Raw genomic sequence first — 20,986 nt, forward strand, 5'->3', positions numbered from 1 at the left:
GGGAAATGGACAATATCTTGGTTGCAAATATTTTTGAGTGGAAATGAGGAATATACTTTTCTCTATCTATCTATATATATCTACCTATCCCCCTCTCTCTCTCTCTCTCTCTCTCTCTCTCTCTCTCTCTCTCACACACACACACACACACACACACACATGTTGTCTCAAACTTAAAATTTATTATTTCATTTTCCCTTTTGCCGATCAGGCGTGGCAACAACACTTCCTTGCGTCATTGCAAAATGTTGACAAAATGTAAAGACAAGAGTGTCCAAAATATTCATAAACAAAACGAAAAATGAAGAACACTGATCGCAGAAGCCGTCGCTAAAATAACAACAAAACACTGTTGTCTCTACACGCGATGTATGTGTGTGTGTGTGTGTGTGTGTGTGTGTGTGTGTGTGTGTGTGTGTGTGTGTGTGTGTGTGTGTGTTAAACCGGTTTTGTTACTCTGCTGAGAGAGAGACAAGGTCAAGGTGGAACATCAACGACCAAATGGGACCAGGCGGTTGACACTCACTGATCGTCCTGCTCCGGGGGCCGAAGACTGAATTGACCTTCTTCACCACCTGGGTTTGGATATAAACGGAGTTTGCAGTGAAACAGGTTAAAACTGTGCCTTTTACATCGTGCTGTGTATAGCATAGAAGCGTGTGTGTGTGTGTATGTGTGTGTGTGTGTATGTATGTGTGCGTGTGTGTGTGTGTACGTGTGTGTGTATATGTGTGCGTGCGTTTGTGTGTGTGTGTGTGCGCGCGCGTGTGTGTGTATGGATGTGTGTGTGTGTGTGTGTGATTCACCATGGCGATTCATCATGGTCTTGGATCACGTGTTGGCGACGGGATCACCTACATCATGGTGGCGCACGCAGGTCCAGCTGATGAGCAAGGAATTCTAGGTCTGATCAACCGCTCGTGGATGATCGGGCACCTACCGTCGGCTTGGAAATTGGCGGGCATCCAACCGATACCCAAGCCCAAAGACCCCGCCAAACTGCGGCCCATCTCCGTCCTCAGCTGCGTGGCCAAGACAGTAGAAAGGATGGTCCTCAACCGGCTCCAGTGGCGACTGGAACCCCGTCATCCACACGTGTTGGTACCTCAGACAACATCATGGCTCTCTTAAACCACATGGATAACAATCGGGCTGCCATTGCCCTATTCCTCGACCTGGAGAGGGCCTTTGAGCTGGCGTGCCCCTTCGCTATCTTAGCAGCCCTTGTCAGCAGGGGCATCCAAGGGCGGCTACTAGCTTGGATCGAGGATTACTCACAGGGGCGGCATGCCAGGGTCAAATTCCAAGGCCACACCTCATCCTACAGGAATATGAGAACGGGACTCCATAAGGAGGGATCCTCAGCCCCGTTCTCTTCAACCTCCTGATGGAGCAGCTGGTTAGCCTATCATTCACGGCTGGCACAGTGTTCTTTAGCTACACGGACGATCTAGTTCTCGTCGTCACCGGACACGACAACCTGGTCGCCAAACCACAGGAGGCTCTCAACCTCCTGAGCGAAAGAATCGAGGAGCTGGGACTGAATATTTCAGCCGAAAAGTCCGATGCCATAATATTCAGGGCACCCGCACCAAACCGGCATCTACACGTCCAGGCCATGAGGCTGAACTGGACACAGGCCTACCAATACCTCGGGGTATGGCTAGATCACAGGGTGACCTTTGCCCGTTAGGTCATCTACTTAAAAAAATCCCCTTTGGTGTATTTGACTTGAGTCAAAAGGACCCCACACTTCGGTTAGGGGGTTGCCGAAACCAGACCTGTGCTGTTTCAGTACAGGAATTATGTCTCCTTATGGCTCTTTGCGCGAGTCTTGTGGTCTCGGAGCCAGTTCAACTACTCCATTCTATGACGCCCTCGTCGACGTCGGGAGTAGGGTCGACCTCTATGGGTTCGTAGCAGGTGCAGAAGGTCCTGGTGCCACTGTCGTCGACGTCGTGGCAGACGAGGAAGACCTTCCTGTTGCTGCGGTCGAAGAGGGTCTCAACGAGGTGGGCGATGGCAGCCTCGGAGACGGAGGTGGTTGAGGAAGAAAGAGAGACGATATTTCTTCTTGAAGAGCCGCGTCGGGCTTTCGATCTTTGGGGTCGAATATTGTCTCTCACTTTGCTAATCCTCCGACGAAGTCCGTGGACCTCTCCTGCAGCGAGGTGCCGTGCACACAAAGAAGACTAACAAGGCAGATTTTGTGTTGTTGGTTTACGTGTGTGTGCTAGATCGGCCCTGGGTATACAGTATATATCGCCTGCCCTGAGCGGGCAAGCCACTCAGTCATCAAGTTGCTCACATTGCGTCACACCCAGACATTTAGGTCATACCTCTGTGCTCACGTTGCTAAGCCTTCTCGCCGGTCCCCCCTACGTGTGGGGATGGGGCTGCGCTATGTCAGTCTTTAGGCCACACCAATAAAGCACTCAAGCCACACCGACTGTCAGTTGCTCCCGGCGTCACCTTTGCCCATAAGGCTCTCGATATAGCCGTATTTTCCTTTTCTGGGTCCAAAACTGGAGACTTTGTGGGTGCTGCCATCAAGAAGGGCTCACGTAGTAATTTTTTATTAAAAATCTTCTAAAGGTTCTTAGAACTCTTTGAGAAGTTTTTCGTTACTTAAAAATCCCCCTTGGTGTGTTTGACTTGGGTCGAAAGGGTCCCACAATTCGGTTAGGGGGTTAATAAAAACAGACCTGTGCTGTTTCAGTACAGCCTGGGTGACCATGAGCAGACTAATACAGGACTTGGCTCCTTATGGCTCTTTGCGCGAGTCTCGGGGTCTCGGAGCCCATGACGCCCTCGTCGACGTCGGGAGTAGGTTCGACCTCCATGGGCTCGCAGCAGGTGCAGGAGGTCCTGGTTCCACCGTCGTCGAGGTCGTGGCAGACGAGGAGGACCTTCCTGTTGCTGCGGTCGAAGAGGGTCTCAACGAGGTGGGCGATGGCAGCCTCGGAGACGGAGGTGGTCGAGGAAGAAAGAGAGACAATGGTTCTTCTTGAGCCGCGTCGGGCTTTCGATCTTTTTGCGTCGAATATTCTCTCTCATTTTGCTAAACCTCCGACGAAGTCCGTGGACCTCTCCTCCAGCGACGTGGCGTCCACACAAAGAAGACTAACAAGGAAGATTTTGTGTTGTTGGTTTACGCGCGCACGCACGCGCGTGTGTGTGTGTGTGCCTAATTGGATTTAGTCGTCTCTTACTCTCAAATTTGTATCATACCTAGCCTCAAATTCATGTACAGTCCCAACTTAATTTATATCCTTGATTTCAATAATCATATTTAGATTTTAATTCATGTATTTTTTGAGGTTGGGCTTTATCACTTTCTAGGGATCTAGGCTATTCGAGGTATTTATGCATCTTTATGGAAAACAATACTTCTTCACATCTTCTAGACACGTGGCCTTTCTCAATTTGTTCCTATGACTTCTTCAAGCTTTCCCATCTTTAATCAGATCTCTTCTGTTAATGTAAGCTTTTAGTAACTCGAATAATGCAATCATATCATCTTTTTCTCTTTGGTTTTTAGTCTTTCCTCATATGGTTTATCTGTCGAGTTAATAACCGGTTCGGTTGCTGCCCTTTGTAGTCTCTCGATCTTGCTTATATCCTTCACTCTGTGTGGAGACCTAATGACGCATATTCCAGTCTTGGACATATCAGGGTTTCAATTATATATTTATTTGCGCGCGCGCGCGCGTGTGTGTGTGTATACGTTTGTGAGTCTGCGTGTGTGTGTGTGTGTGTGTGTGTGTGTGTGTGCGTGTGTGTGTGTGTGTGTGCGTGTGTGTGTGCACGTGTGTGTGTGTGTGTGTGTGTGTGTGCACGTGTGTGTGTGTGTGCGTGTGTGTGTGTGTGCACGCGTGCGTGTGCGTGTATTCATATGAACACAACTATGCGTTGTACTTTCATGCGAAAACGAATGCAGCCAACCCAAAATGGAGGTGATCGTTCAACATGGTGTAAGAGCCCTGGCAGCTATGTCTAATATTTCCGCTATTTCCGGGAAATTCTCGGGATCCCGGAATATCCGCGAGTTCCGGGAATGTCTGCGCATCCCGAGAATGCTCACGGGATCTTGGTCGTGTAAAGTCTTTCTTCGGGACGCATGCCGGGAAATGGACAAGATCTCGGTAACAAAAATTTTTGAGTGGAAATGAGGAATATACCTATCTATCTGCAGTATCTCTATCTATCAATCTCTCTCTCTTTCTATGTATCTATTATTCTCTCTCTCTGTCACACACACACACACACACACACACACACACACACACACACACACACACACACACACACACACACACGACTCGACGGCGCAGTGGTAATGTTCGCAACCGCTGCTACAGCGGTCCTAGTTCGAATCCCATCCAATGCTGAAATAATTTCTGTATTGCTTCACTGCGAGTCCTTACTCCAACTCTCGTGGGCGGAGAATTGAGTGTGTGTGTGCGTGTAAGGTCACATCATTACCCATAGATCGGTCACATATGAGCTCTGAGCTCTCATTCGGGAGGGTAATAGCTGTCGATCACAAGTCCAACACGTGATCTAAGACCATGATGGTAAACAATGGAGGTGCGCGCGTACACTTGTTGTCTCAAACTTGAAATTGATTATTTCTTTTTCCCTTTTGCCGATCAGGCGTGGCAACAACACTTCCTTACCTCACTGCAAAATGTTGACAAAATGTAAACACAAGTGTCCAAAACATTCATAAAAACACGAAAAATGAAGAACATTGATCCCAGAAGTCGTGGCTAAAATAACAAAACGCTGATGTTTCTACACGTGATGTGTGTGTGTGTGTGTGTGTGTGTGTGTGTGTGTGTGTGTGTGTGTGTGTGTGTGTGTGTGTGTGTGTGTGTGTGTGTGTGTGTGTGTGTGTTCACCTTGGTCTTTGGACCACGTGTTGGACTCGTGATCGACAGCTATTTCCCTCCCGGAAGAGAGCTCAGAGCTCGTATGACCGATCTATGGGTAATGCTATGACCTTGTACACACACACACACACACACACACACACACACACACACACACACACACACACACAACTACCCGCCCACGATAGTCGGAGTAACGACCCGAAGCGCAGCGATACCGAAATAATTTCGGCCCTGGGCAGGATTCGAACCAGGTGCTGACAGTCCAGTACTCTATCAACCGCACCACCGAGTCGCGCGCGCGCGCGCGTGTGTGTGTGTGTGTGAGCGCGCGCGCACGCGAGCGTGTATTAAACCTGTTTTGTCACTCTGCTGAGAGAGAGACAAGGTCAAGGTGGAGCATCAACGACCAAATGGGACCAGGCGGTTGACACTCACTGACCGTCCTGGTCCGGGGGCCGAAGATTGAATTGACCTTCACCTCCTGGCTTTGGACATAAACGGGGTTTGCAGTGAAACAGGCTAAAACTGTGCCTTGTACATCATGCTGTGTGTGACATAGAAGCGCGCGCGCGTGTGTGTGTGTGTGTGTGTGATTCACCTTGGTCTTTGGATCACGTGTTGGACTCGTGATCGACAGCTATTTCCCTCCCGGAAGAGAGCTCAGAGCTCGTATGACGAGAGTTGGAGTAATGACTCGAAGCTCAGCGATACTGAAATGATTTCAGCCCTGGGCAGGATTCGAACCAGGTACCGCCGGAACCGCCGTACTGACAGTCTGGGACTCTACCAACCGCGCCACCTAGTCGTGTGTGTGTGTGTGTGTGTGTGTGTGTGTGTGTGTGTGTGTGTGTGTGTGTGTGTGTGTGTGTGTGTGTGTGTGTGTGTGTGTGTGTGTGTGTGTGTGTGTGTGTGTGTGTGTGTGCGCGCGCGTGTGTGCGTGTACGCGCGCAATTGCGTGTGTGAGTGTGTGTGTGTGTTTACCTAGTTGCATTTACCTAGTTGTATTATACGGAAAGGGAGCTATGTTCGTAGTGATCCATCTTTGTATCTCTCAGCATCTAGTTTGTGTGTATGTGTGTGTCTGTATGCGTAGAAGAAATGTATTTATCTATACATTTTTTACTTTCTTTGGCAGTCAGATATCAGGGGTGTTGTAGGCCAACATTTCCACGCTGATTAAACATTACTTATGGACTACATTCACAATCACAGATAACCCTACCAATCCAGCCACCGTGGCAAAGGTACACAAGCTGTATCATCCCCTACGTGATAGACCAACGGTCCTGCAGGGGATCCCAAAGGATGACTACTACTACTTCTACTTCTACTACTACTACCACTACTACTACTACTACTACTACTACTACTACTACTGCTACTACTACTACTACTACCATCATAATTGAGACGAATAAAATCAACTGACGACATCCAAAATAAAACGGAAAGTGACTGATGCCACGAGGAGGAACAGAATAGCCTGTCGACACGCAACGATAAAGAGAAAGGTACCATCCGGTAGGGAAGGGGATAAAAGATAAACAAATAAATGAACCAGAAGAGACAGGGACAGGGAGGGGCTGGTGGCGGGCGACTTGTCCGTCCTCCACGGAAGACGGCAGCAAATTTCCACCAAGTTTGTGTTCATTCACGTTGCAGCTGCAAAAGTGTTCCTTCTCTCTCTCTCTCTCTCTCACCCACACCCACTCACCCACCCACACACACCCACACACACACACACACACACACACACACACACACACACACACACTTTCAACGAACGGACGGCTTGAAGAACGTTCTGAAGAAAAGTGCCGATTGTGGATCCCAACGCAAAGAGAAGTACCTTTTTGTATTTGCAGGGTGGGGGGAAATTGCTCGTGGGGCAGTAGGTAAGTAGGAAAAGAGGAGAAGGGGAGGGATTGCTGGGGAAATGGAAGGAAATGAGGATGTGGAGGACTTGGCCCAGGCAGACGGGCGTAAGGTCAACATGAAACGACCACCGGACCAGCTCAGTGATGACGAAATGGCAAATAAAAATGTAAAGATTAGAAGTATAGAGAGGAGCAATACAGTAGAAAGTGACGAGAATATGTTCCAGGGATTTAAAGAGGGTGGGGGGGACACAACCCCCCCCCCCCCGACTGATAAGACTAGAGGAGAGAGTTGATAAGGTGATCGAGGACTTGGAACGTAAGTTAGGTAATGTAGACTCCATTTTCCAGAGAATTGAAAGGTTGGAACAACTAGAGAAGGCTAACAGAAACTTAACTGAAGAAGTAGAGGACCTAAAAAGACAGTTAAGAAATGTAAAGGAGGAGAATGAGAAATTGAAGAAGAATAGTAATGAAAACAGTGAGAAAATAGCTACAGAAGCTAAAAATTGGAGAATAACTCAAGAAGGGAATAAGGTTTCATTCACTGACATAGTCAAACAGCAATTGAAAGAACATAATGAAGACTCAGTTATTAAAGTGATGAGACAGAAGGAGAATATAGTAAGAGAATTAGCTGACAAAAAGAAATGTATAATTATATTAGGAATGGAAGAGAAACATAACCCAGATAGAACCGCAAGAATCAAGGAGGAAAATGAAAGAGTAAGCAGTTTATTAAAATTAGTCCAGGAAGATGAACCAGAAATTATAAAGGAAATTGAGGAAAAATTCAGACTCGGAAAATATAGTACAGATAAGACCAGACCAATTAAGATTAAATTCAGGTCACAAACAACGGCAGAGAAAATTCTATCCAAGACAGGGAAACTAGCAACAAATGATCAATACAAAAAGGTATGGATAAAAAGAGAAATGAATAAGGAGGAAAGAGAGGCAGAAAAGCAGAAAAGAATTGAAGCTAAGGCAAAAAACGAGGAAAGAACGGAGTCAGAGAAAGAGAGATTCTATTGGAGAGTAGTGAACATGAAAATAAAGCAGTTCGACATACTAAAGAAAAACATAAGGGAAACAGAGAACACAATGGAAGTGGCAGAAAACTAAGAGTGTCTTACACAAATATAGATGGATTGATAACAGGATTGAATGAACTGAATGATTATTTGAAAGAAAAAGAACCGGACATAATGGGAATTGTAGAAACAAAATTAAAAGGCCCACTACCACCCAACAGTGTAGGACATGATACATACAATTATTGGATTAGAAACAGAGAGAAAAAACAAGGGGGTGGAGTTATGTTCCTGACTAAGAAGGATATAAACGTGAAAGGTGTCATATATGGAAAGAATACAGTAGAGATGATTATGATAGAAGTGGAAGACCGAGATAAGAAGAGCAGAAAATTTGTGATCAATTATGTGCCTCCGAAAACAGCCTCATGGGAGGAGAGTGAACATAAAAGTATGTTAGAGGACACAAAGAGAGCATTAACTAAAATAATGGAAGACGTAGGAAGAATAGTTATGATGGGCGACTTTAATTGCAAAGAAATCTGCTGGGAAGAAATGACAGTAAAGAGTGGTGATGACTCATGGGGAAATGCTCTACTTGAGATGATTACTGACCATTCAATGACACAATGGATACAAGAGAACACTAGGTATAGAAATGAAGAAGAACCATCGAGGCTAGACTTAATAATTACATCTGAACCTAGAATAGTGGACAAGATTGAATATAAAACACCAATAGGTAAAAGTGACCACATATTGATTGAACTGGAACTTAATGAAGAAAAATATATGAAAAGAAATGAACAATATAGAAAAGGAAGAATGATGTATGAAAAAACAAACTTTGATAAAATAAGAGAATTCTTCCAACAAGAAAACTGGGAAGAAATATACAAAGAAGAAACATCAGTGGAAGAGAAATGGAATATTTTGACAAAAATTTACAAAAAAGGAGTGGAAAAGTATGTCCCAAGACAAAAACAAGAAAAAGAATATGTAAAATGCTGGTACAACAAAAGTTGTAGGGAGTTAAAAGACAAAAGAGACAACGCCTGGACCAGATGGAAAAAAGACAGAAGACCTGAAAAATGGAAAATATATACTGGTTATAGAAATGAATATGTACAAAAGTGCAGAGAGGAAAAAAGAAAATATGAAAAAGATGTTATAGAAAAGTGTAAAGATCAACCAAAACTATTCTACAGATTTGTAAACAATAAACTGAAAAACAAACAAGACTTGGAGAAATTAAGACAAGGAGGAGTTGAATACACTGAGGAAATGGAAATGGCAGAAATTATGAACAAACATTTTAAATCAGTGTTTACAAGGGAAAATATACAACCTGAAGAGATTGAGTGGAAGGAAAAAGTCCCCCCTATGGAAGAAATAGAAGTAACAAAGAATGAAATATTGACACACTTGGGTAATTTTGATGTCAGAAAATCGCATGGGCCAGATGAAATAGCAAACTGGATTCTGAAAGAATGCAGGAATGAACTGGCAGACAAAATACATAGCATAATAAGCAGTTCCTTAAAAGAAGGAAAAGTTCCAGAAGATTGGAAAAAAGCAAATATAGTACCTATATATAAAGGAGGAAATAAAGAAGAACCTACCAACTATAGACCAGTCTCTCTAACAAGTACAATAGCAAAAATATGTGAAAGAATTATCAAAAGTAGATGGGTAAAATACTTGGAAAAAAACAACGTACTAAATCCAAGGCAATTTGGATTCAGACAAGGACGATCATGCGTCACCAATTTAATATGTTTCTATTCAAGGCTAATAGATATAATACAAGAAAGAGATGGATGGGCTGATTGTGCATTTCTAGACCTAAAAAAAGCTTTTGACAAAGTACCACATAAGAAGTTGCTTAAGAAATTAGAATATGAAGGAGGAATACAAGGTAAATTGCTAAATTGGATGGAAGACTTTTTGCAAGAAAGAAAAATGAGAGTAGTGATAAGAGATCAGCACTCAAAATGGAATGAAGTAATAAGCGGTGTCCCGCAGGGAACAGTTCTGGCCCCAATAATGTTTGCTATATATATTAATGATATGGATGAAGGAATTGAAAGCTATATGAGCTTCTTTGCAGATGATGCAAAACTACTGAAAAGAGTGAAAACTGAAGAAGATTGTGAATCACTACAGAGAGATCTAAATAAAGTACAAGAATGGAGTAGGAAGTGGGAGATGGAGTTCAATACAAAAAAGTGTAGTATAATGGAATTTGGAAAAAGCAAAAACAGAATAACAGGATCATATAATTTGGGAGAAGAAGGAATAAAAAGAGTAGAAAATGAGAAGGACCTGGGAGTCATTGTTATGAATAATATGTCACCTGAGAAACATATAAATAAGATTTTTGGAGAAACTTATAATTTAATAAGAACAATCAAAGTGGCATTTACATACCTGGATGAAGAAATGGTGAGGAAAATCCTAATCACCCTGATAAGACCAAGATTAGAATATGCAGCAACGATATGGTCACCAAGTACAAAAAAATGTATAAAAAAACTTGAAAGAATACAAAGAGCAATTACAAAACTGGCACCAACACTCTCAAAACTATCATATGAAGAGAGACTACAAAAACTTAAACTACAGACACTAGAGCAAAGAAGAGAGAGAGGAGATTTGATAGCTATTTACAGAATCATGAAAGGCATAGAAATTACTGATAGAGAGAATCTGATAAAATGGGATGACAGAAATACAAGAGGACACGGAAAGAAAATAAAAAAAGACAACTATAGAAGAGATTTGAAAAAGAACAGCTTTCCTCACAGAGCAATAGACAGTTGGAACAAGTTAGATGAGAAAGTGGTGTGTGCAAAAACAATACATGAATTTAAAAATAGTTTAGATAAAATGAGATATGAAGACGGGACCCCACGAGCATAGCTCCCCTTCCCGTAAAATACAACTAGGTAAATACAACTAGGTAAATACACACACACGTCGGTGGCGCGGTTGGTAGAGTCCCTGATTATCACTACGGCGGTCCGGGTTCGAATCCTGCCCAGGGCTGAAATAATATCAGTGTCGCTGCACTGCGAGTCGTTACTCCAACTCTTGTGGGTGGGGAGTTGGGTGTGTGTGTGCGTGTAAGGTCACATTATTACCCATAGATCGGTCATATATGAGCTCTGAGCTCTCTTCCGGGAGGGAAATAGCTGTCGATCACGAGTCCAACACGTGATCCAAGACCATGGGTAATCACACACACACACACACACACACACACACACACACACACACACACACACACACACACACACACACACACACACACACACACACCTTAACAGTTACCGACCCTGGAACAAAGAAGAGAAAGAGGAGAGTTGTTGACCATCTATAGAATCATGAGAGGTATGGAAGTCCTTGATAGAGAAATACAAGGGGACATGGAAGGAAGCTCAAAAAGGACAGTTATAGAAGAGATCTGAAATAGAACAGCTTTCCCCACAGAGTGGTGGATGTATGGAACAAATTGGACAAAATGTTAGTGTGCGCAAAAACCATGTACGAATTTAAGAAAAATTTAGACACTGCGAGATACAGAGACAGGACACCACGAGCGTAGCTCCCCTTCCCGTGAGAGCATCTCCCAGCCTTCCCCTAACGCTACCCACCCACCCCAGCCTTGGGCAGTGACTTTCCCACTTTGCTCAATTACATTTCGCCAAGTTACATTTTGCCCAGCTACGCACAACCGCCTTCGCTTGCGTTACCTTATTCCGAATTACTTCTTTAAGGTTGATTAAATTTACGTGGGTTGGGTTGGGTTGGGCTCAGGATTTGGCGAAATGGGAATTTGTCAAAATGATTCGACGAAATGTAATTTGGCGAAAAGGGAATTTGGCAAAATGATTCGGCTAAATACAATTTGGCTAAATGATATTTAGCGAAATGCAATTTGCCGACGTGGGAACGGCTCGCTCGTGGTGTTCACATCGCTTTTGAATCATCATTTCTTCCCAAACGGCCAAGGAGCAAATGACATGGCAGAGGCGGATGCAGGGACTGAACACCATAAGTAACACTAAACATGAATAGATTCAGTATAGAAATAGGTTTATGTGTATGTGCACACACAAACAAACACCCACATACACACACATACTCGATGGCGCAGTGGTAGCGTTCGCGGCCGCCACTACGGCGGTCCGAGTACGACTCCCGCCCAGGGTTGAAATAATTTCAGTATCGCTGCGCCGCGAGTCGTTACTCCAACTCTCGTGGGCAGGGAGTTGGGTGTGTGCGTGCGTGTAAGGTCACAGCATTACCCATAGATCGGTCATATATGAGCTATGAGCTCTCTTCTGGGAGGGTAATAGCTGTCGATCATGAGTCCAACACGTGACCCGAGATCATGGCGAATCACACACACACACACCAAGATAAAGAATGGATAAATAAATAAAATTATTTTTAGTACTTGTGGATAACATCAAACGGTTAGGGAATATATATATATATATATATATATATATATATATATATATATATATATATATATATATATATATAGATACTGAGAAAAACATCGGAACAAAAGTTGAAGTAAAGAAAACATTCATAAATTATAAGACAAATGAAACTAAGTCGAAAACCGACAACAACAGCATATTTCAAACGAAAGATATATATATACATATATATATACATATATATGTATACATATATATATATATATATATGTATATATATGTATATATACATTTATATGTATATATATATGCATATATATATGTATATATATATGTATATATATATATGTATATATATGAAAATCTAGACGCAAAGAGAGTGGAAGAAAGTTCATGAGGGTGACCATGTTATTTTAATGGAGATCATGAAAAAGCAAAAAGGAAAAAAAAATATTTGTGGGAAAATGTAATCAGAGTTCAAAACAGAAACATAAAGAAATAACAGATAAAAATATATATATATATATTACGGTTTTAGTGTGGAAGAAAGCTCATATTACATCACAGCAAGAGATGAAAGAGAAAAACAAAGTTTAATGAGAACCAAAAGAAATTGTACAAATGATAACAGAGAGCGATTTGCAACTGGAAAAGACTGAAAATGTGTTTAGGCTAGCTAAGTATAAGAAAGGGTTTGGGACTAAATTTACAAAAAACACGTATAAGTTACACTCAATAATAAATAAGGTAATTACAAAAATCCAATAATTGGCAGATAAAGACAGGTTAAATGTTTGGACAGAATAAAAATATAGAACAGATGAAGAATGATCAAAGGAATTATTTATTGAAACTAGGTGTCCAGATCATATATACCTGAACCTAGATAAAGTATCTCACAAAATACTAATATGGAAATTGCAATACATAAGAGATTTTAAAAACTGAGTTCATTGAAATGTAATATGTATTTCCTGAAGAACAGATTAACGTGGACGATCGTGAAGGATATGATGCCTGAAGTAACTGCTATGGTACCACAAGGATCGGTGCTGGCACCAGTACTCTTCTTGGTCTACGTTAATGATATGAGTGATGAAATAAACATTTTCATCATTCTATTTGCTGATGATGGCAAAATCATGAAGAGAGTAAAAGATGATCATGAGGAGGGATGCAAAGTTTGATATGAATATCTAGTTAGGATTTACAAATGGAGCCTAAAATACGAAATAATAATAATAAAAAAGAAACTGATAAAAACACGATGGAAAGAAATCATCAAACTATAAAAAAAATACAACAACGATTTAAAAAGGAACAAGGAGTATTGTTAATTTAAATTTTGTCACCCGAAAAATACTTAGAGAAAATTACAGGATATATATATATATATATATATATATATATATATATATATATATATATATATATATATATATATATATATATATATATATATGTAAATCATCGACAAACATGCATGAGAGGAAGACCCACCCCACTACCGCAATTAAGCCATTCGAAAGTACTAACGCCTCTTACATCCATTACGACTGCCGCCAAGCGATTTTATTCAGCTGAAGGAAACTCATTCGCTACCCAGGGACTTAAACCATTCTGGGCTTGGAGGAAGCATAACAGCCCTAAATCGGATTCTTCCTATGGCTTCAGCGCGACAGAATCAAGGTTCGTCAGAGTTTTCCTATAGAGCCACACTGGCACCCAAGTGCCATAAATTATCTTTTGTCATTAAAAACAATACTAAACAAAAGGAACAAACAACACCAAAAACACACGCATTGAAAAATGTGCCATAATGCGTCTTTTTTTTTTTTTTTAGTAATTTATAACTCGTTTGTCCAAATTTTCCTGCAGAAACCGTTATATCGATGATCGTGTCAAGAGTCGTCTCATCGTTGGTCGTCTTATTGGAATGACAAAACCGGTCATTCGCAATCACATTTTAACTGATTATAATCTGTTTATTCATATATCTATTTATTCATCTATATATTATTATTTATTATTTTGTTTGCTCATTTACATTATAGTATTTCCATTGGCTAATTGGATTATATAACGTGTATCGCTCTACATATGAAGAGCCTACGCCAAGAGACGCTAAATGATGACCGAAGTTATCACCTTCCCCCTATGAACTAGGACAGCTAGGGTGAATAACAATAACCGACAGCAGCGAGTCAGAATGCGACTGAATCCTTTTGTCTTTATTCTTGAGATGCTACTTTGTTATAGAGAGTTTGATATCTTTTTCTCCCTAATCTGATTAACTAGACAATCACCTTTTCTTCGTTGAAGAAGGTGATTCCCTGTAATGGCGGATTACCTATCCCGTGAAGCCTAAGAACGCATGTTTTATTTTTGTTGTGTCCATCATTGTTTACCATACGTCATATCCATCTCCACCCTCCCACCCGCACTCACTTCCGTGTCTGCATGGATCCGAGACTCATATTTCCTGGCTACCCTAGATCGGGCAGAGTTGGCGCCTTCGGTTGGTGCAATGCAGTTAGTGGCGACCTACGAGTGTAAATCCCACTGTGACCTAAAGTGACCGGAAGACATTAGTGTCAATGTTAGGTCATGACCTGGCGCCCATTTTTACCACAGTTCCCCTACCTGTTAGAGAAAGCTCCACAGAAATTGATAAACTCTCCTGGCGGCAGCCAGTGTAATAGAACAAGTACTACTCGGTTACGATGATGATAATAATAACAACGGAAATATGTTCAGTATTACCATTATTAATTATTATTGTTACTATTATCATTATTATCAAAGCACTATCCCTATCATAATGGAATACCAAATAATTTTTTCACAAAAAGGGGCTAAAAGGCAGATGCTGTTGTACCAACGTCTAGTCCCTCATCCTCCTTGACATCACAGGAAGCAGCCAAATCGATATAACTTTGGTTGGCGTCTTGCAAAGCTATAGCCGTCATTTTTTTCAGACAAATATCTAAGATGCAAACAATAATTCTAAGTCGTATAAGATGCTCCATCACGTCATGAATATACGACCCGTTGATTATATGCCGCCTACGACTCACTAGAAAGTGTACAGTAAGTCACTCGTACTTAATTAATAGAGAAGACAACTGTACGTAGCATGACCTGGCTTGACCTGCCTATGCCTTGTCTGCCTTTCTAAACCTGACCCGTCACTATTTCGGTCACAGGCTAATGTATTCCTTTCATTCTAAATTATCCACCTCTCTGGTGTGTCTCTATTCTATACCGTGAGTTGCAATATTAGATATATGAAAGGCAGTTACACCGTCATGCCGTGCAGGACTATGTAATACCACTCTGCCAACGCTGCAAGAAGCTGAACGTTATTTACTTCCTTGTTTGTGTTGCCTTCCAACAAAATTGCAGAAAAAATACATGTAACCGTTTCGCTAGAATGTGCTAAATTTGTGTCAATTTATGAATAGACAGCTTAAACTATTTGATAGGATTATATGTTAGAATTAAGGATTAGCGCTATTCTTTTCCTATTAAAAGTTTACTTTTCCTCAATGGCAAACTTTTCTTCATTGTCTGACCTACTGCCACTTTCAACCACAACAAACCCGAAAACTATGCATATTTTTGTTTACGCTCATGCGAAAAAGTGCATATATTAATACAGAATCATAAATGTCAATATAAACAATGTCCATATGAATACTTTTCCTCATTTTAACCTGCAGTGAAGGTAACCATTATATACAGCCACTACAGGAGTCAACAGGTCCACGCTACTAAAACGACTCCGAGAAATGTGGAAGTCACTAAGAAGAGGGATTTATTGGATATTTTTGACGACTTAACAAGATTAAGCGAAACTATATTACATACATTCAGTTTTCAACGACCGTGAACCTATTTTGGAACAACATAATATAGAAAATACTAGAAATCAAGCAAACGTTAGTCAAATAAAAGTAGATAACATCCTTTCCTTTGTCAATATTGTGCTCTAGATTATTTTCCTCCTCTGCATGACCCGTTATACTTATAGGTATTCCCCTCAGCACAACATTACACGTTCACAGACTAACGTACCCGCGCGCGCACGGGCAACCTTACGCAGTTGAATTCCTGTAAGTGCAACAAGATAGTATTCGTTCTTCGAACGCTGTGCTCTGTATATTAGGGTAGTGCCTGTTTCCACTTTATCACAAGGTATGTACGTACATATGTAGATCTGATTATTTTTTATATGTTCCCATTTCCCTTCGCATAAAAAGATAGGACAGCCAGGTCCAGCTAAAAAAATAGAAAATTTGCATGGTTAAAATTTGCTTGCAGTGCAATATCAGTGTGAGAAATGTTCTAATAGAATTTTATGTGATGTAAATAAATTCAAATGTTCATCTGCTGCAGATTTTGTGACGTGTTCAATCGCTCGGTGAGAATAATTTTGTATGCGAACGCGCTTGTTATAGTGTCAGTGTAGTTGTCGTTGAACAGGTGAGCTGGAACGTCAAAAGTATGGCATCATAATTGAAAGTGTTTCTACACAATTTCGTCGGCGATGGTGACACTATTATTCATGTGAAAGTGGCATTAAGCCCTGGAAAGTGAAAAAGAAGAGCAGAATTAAACCTGAATTTGGGGAAGTCTTCCGCTAGGTAAATTGAAGGGCTCGAAATGGATTCAGGGTCCGATCGTCCTGGAAATGGAACTATTGGTTCAACAGGGTGCAATGGCTCTTTTCAGCAACATCAACATTCCCCAACCAACAGTGCACAGGATGTACATTCGGCAAAATCGACACAAAATGCGAGGGGACAGAATCATTTACAACCCCAGAAAAATGATTTGATGTGAGTATAGCACTGTTGTCACAGCAGTTTTTTTCCGTGTTGTCCCTGTACAAGACGGTAATAGGATGACAAGTGTTTGTAAATTGTAAGATAAGGAAATACCGGCGTTATTTATTGATGAATTGTATATATTGGAATGTATATTTAATGATGAAAAGTGTGACAGTAGCTTAATAGATACAAGTGAAGTTCTGCCTTGAGTAGGTTTAGTGTCAAACCCACACTAATCAATATGTTTTGTTTACATTGATATTATGTAACAAAATAAGAAGACAGTGACAGTAGCTGTCACTTTTACTGACAGGTGCTATTTCTTGCAGCAGTCAGTTGAAAAGTGGGTCGTGCCAGATAATGTCATTTTAAGAAGTTTTGAGTTGCGAACTTTTATTGAATGTTCGGGTGTATATGTATATATATATATATATATACATGAGTATTTTGTTCTTATATTACACTAAAGGGGTTTTATTTTAGCAGACAAGAGTTGAAGCTCTTTCATTTAATACTTTTGTGCACACTAGGGATTTTAATCGGTATTGTTCTCTTTTCCTCCTTGTGAGAGTTGCTCTTGCACACCTACAAGATATATCAATAGAAAAATATTTATTTTGTAAATTATAATACACCAATGTAATATATGTTTTTCTTGGCAGAAATCAATAACAGAAAACATTGCTAAAGGTGATACACAAACAAACAGTCGTGGTGACTTTGAGACGCTGTCTTTGATAGATTCAAGGGTTGGAGACTATGACAATGACCCTGATGACCTCTAGAATTAAAGGTACCACATTACTAAATACAGGCTAGGTAGGTTAGGTTAGAATAGGTGAATTTATCGTACTTTTAATTTCTTTGACCTCCATATTTACCAAAACAGATGGCATCTCAAGCAATTGCAGTGGCTATCTTTGAGTATTGCTTTTAGCAACATTGTTATTTATTTCTGCCAAGAAAAATGTGTTAAAACTTACAAAATTAATATTTAATTTTCTGTCGCTATATCATGTAGGTGTACACTTCTAAAAATTTACCAGTCTTTTTGTTTTGATAGAATTACTTTCTGTACAAAATCGGCATAACCAGGTAATAAACTCGGTGTTTATGGCAAAATACAAAGCATTTGATAAGGGTGGAGGTTCTGAAAGAGTGGATTGGATTAGAGGGCGAGCAGGCTATCTCAACTTCCAGAGTACAGTAGTCTTAGCAATGCATATTATCCTCAAACACACAGTCCCACTAATTTGTAGCTTTATCGCAATCTTTGGTAGTTGCATGCTTTACTTGTTAGAAAATAAAGATTTATCTTAAAATCTAGCAAGTAAGTCGTTTCAATAAAGCTGAGAAGAAATTTTGGACATAATGGAATAAGGTTCTATCATTAGTGATCAGACATATGTTCTCAATTTTATTTCCTATTATATATATTATTTTAAACAAATTTATTGTTCTATAATTTATGAATTGTCCCATGATATTCTTGTTATGGCACTCTTGTTTAGAAAAAAAAAATACATTGCTTTTGTTTAGCAGTTTTGTTTTCATTGGTTTTCCCACCATTACCTTGTAAGCTATCAAATTTTGTGGTATTTAATTTTTTTTTTTACAAGCATCCTATAGGATAGAGCTTAGTGGTTATGATATTTTATGAGGAATAGTATTATAGGTTCAACCTCTTAAAGCTGGGATTTACAAGTCGGTTTTGATGGTTCAAGATGTATTTGAATCTGGGGATCATTTGCTTGAATGTCTATTGCTTATGTAGCTGTGGCCCCATACTTTTCACTTTCTTGTTAATCAGGTCTCACTCTGCTAATAGCTTATTTATGGTGTCTGAGAATAAAATAAGTTTAGAATTAATGGATTATGCAAAAGGTTTGGCTGTGGGTTGCCCCTTGGTGGTAGAGGTACTCTGGAACAAAATATCTATGGGAAAGGGGGCTGTGAGAGTGGCTAGATATTGGTTCCATTGTCTCGGTTGTTAGTGAAATGATAAAAGAAAATGTTTTGATTATGGAACAGGGGAACAACATTGAAGAGAACAAAATGTAGATGATGTAGTACAAGTAAAATATATTCAATTGATAGGTGTACTTGTGTTCATTTGCCATCTGACTTCATTGCAAGACTTGAATAAAGATTTTTTTTTTTATATAGAAGTGCACACCTGTGTGGTATGGCAATAGAAAATTAAATATTTATTTAATAAATTATAATACATCAATGCAATATACATATTTCTTGGCAGAAATCAATAACAAAATCCTTGTTAAAAGCAAATACACTACTGAACGGAGCTGCAACGATAGGTTCGAGATGCCATGTTGTCGTCTGTCCAGTCCTGTCAATATCAGTTTGACTATGGTGTTAATGTTGTGTACCAGGTGTTCTCCCACTCCAAGTGACATCACTACACTACATATTTTTAAAACAGTGTAACGGAGCTGAGGTTCATGCTTTTCTTTGAGCTGTGAAACTCTTCTACACCCCGCAGTCCGATTAGATGACAAAACTGGCTGTCAACATCCCTGACAATGACAACAACCCTGATGACCTCTAGAATTACAAGTACTGCATTACTAAATGCAGGTTAGGTTAGATGAATTTATCATACTTTAATTTCTTAGACCTCTGCATCTGTCAAAACAAAGATGGCATCTCAAACAGTCACCGTGGCTCCGCTCTTAAGTGTATTGCTTTTAGCATCTTATCTGTTAATGATTTCTGCCAAGAAAAACATGTATTACGTTGATGTCTTATGATTTATGAAATTAATATTTAGTTTTCTATTGCTATATTGTGTAGGTGTACGAGTACACTTAAAAATTTACTGATCTAAAATCTGAGCATGTCTGTTATAGTTTGCTCACTGCACTCAGTCCATATAATGGACCAGTCATCTCTTAATTGCAGGTATTGTTCTCTCTGTTAAGCTTGTCTTCTGTAGCCTACTGCCTCTTGAGGGGTGGATCTGATGTGTGTATGGCTTTTTAGACCAGTTTTATTGTGTACATGAAAGCACAACTTGTAGTAGTCTGCCAGCTTGTTTCGGGCTGCATATTGTTTGCTATCTTTTGGAATTTCACGGTGAGGCTTTATTTGTCCCCTTTGCAGTCGGTAAAACTGTTACTGTGTCCTGATTTTCAGTAAATCTGTTAATCCAGATATGTAGCACAAAGCTTAGCTGCAGTTTCGAAAAGCTCATGTCAAATAAAAGTCTAAATGAATTAAGCAACTAAGAATACAAGATATGATTTGTGAGATTATGAACAAGAATGTCCAGTAGCTGCACTTCTTCAACTTGAGGCATAACATAAATACTCAAGTGTTCTGCATGGTAATCCAAATGTAGACGTACCAGATTAGATTACATGTAGCAGTATTAGTATATTTTGGAAATTGATCTTAGTTGAATTTAAGGTAGACTGATAACTGCTTTTAGTTCATAATTTACAAATTCTAAGAGAGAGTGTGGGGACAAGGGATTGATTGATTTATGTAATACTTTACACATATCAGTGGGCTTTTTTTCTGTACTAATTTACTATTGTCACAATGCAGAAAATTTGTCACAGTATTAGCACTTTGTCATAAAGAAGTCCAGTAAGCTCTTATGCCTATATAAATTGTATCAGTAGCACATCATAGTATATACATTATTTTCCCTTTTTTTGCCTTCAATTTAACAGATTCGTAAAATCTACTTTAGTTTGGTCCTAAGCCTCTCAGATTAGTTTAAACTTTTTCTAGTAGCATCAGATGTATGGTAATAAAAATAAGTGCAGTAATTACATGGCAGACAGGACAATACTTGGGAGAAATAACAGGTTTATCAGCAGTTTAGCTTGGAAGGTGTGAGGTAAAGTAGGCTTGCAAGTTTTG

General features: G+C 40.1%; 1 protein-coding gene across 3 annotated transcripts in view; it reads left to right on the plus strand.

Annotated features, from left to right (window-relative positions):
• Positions 1-16,720: 16,720 nt before the first annotated feature.
• LOC143018935 (protein Aster-B-like) overlaps positions 16,721-20,986 on the plus strand; it is a 146,636-nt gene continuing 142,370 nt past the window's right edge. The window contains exon 1 of one of the 3 annotated variants that reach the window (XM_076174529.1): positions 16,721-17,104. In XM_076174529.1, the coding sequence (XP_076030644.1) occupies positions 16,929-17,104 (176 nt within the window). In that variant the 5' untranslated portion in view covers positions 16,721-16,928. The remainder of the gene's footprint in view (positions 17,105-20,986) is intronic. The other 2 variants (XM_076174528.1, XM_076174532.1) reach the window with 2 other exon arrangements.

The sequence above is a fragment of the Oratosquilla oratoria genome, chromosome 36, assembly GCF_046742065.1.
Source record: "Oratosquilla oratoria isolate Oo_2021 chromosome 36, ASM4674206v1, whole genome shotgun sequence".
Taxonomy (NCBI): Eukaryota; Metazoa; Arthropoda; class Malacostraca; order Stomatopoda; family Squillidae; genus Oratosquilla; species Oratosquilla oratoria.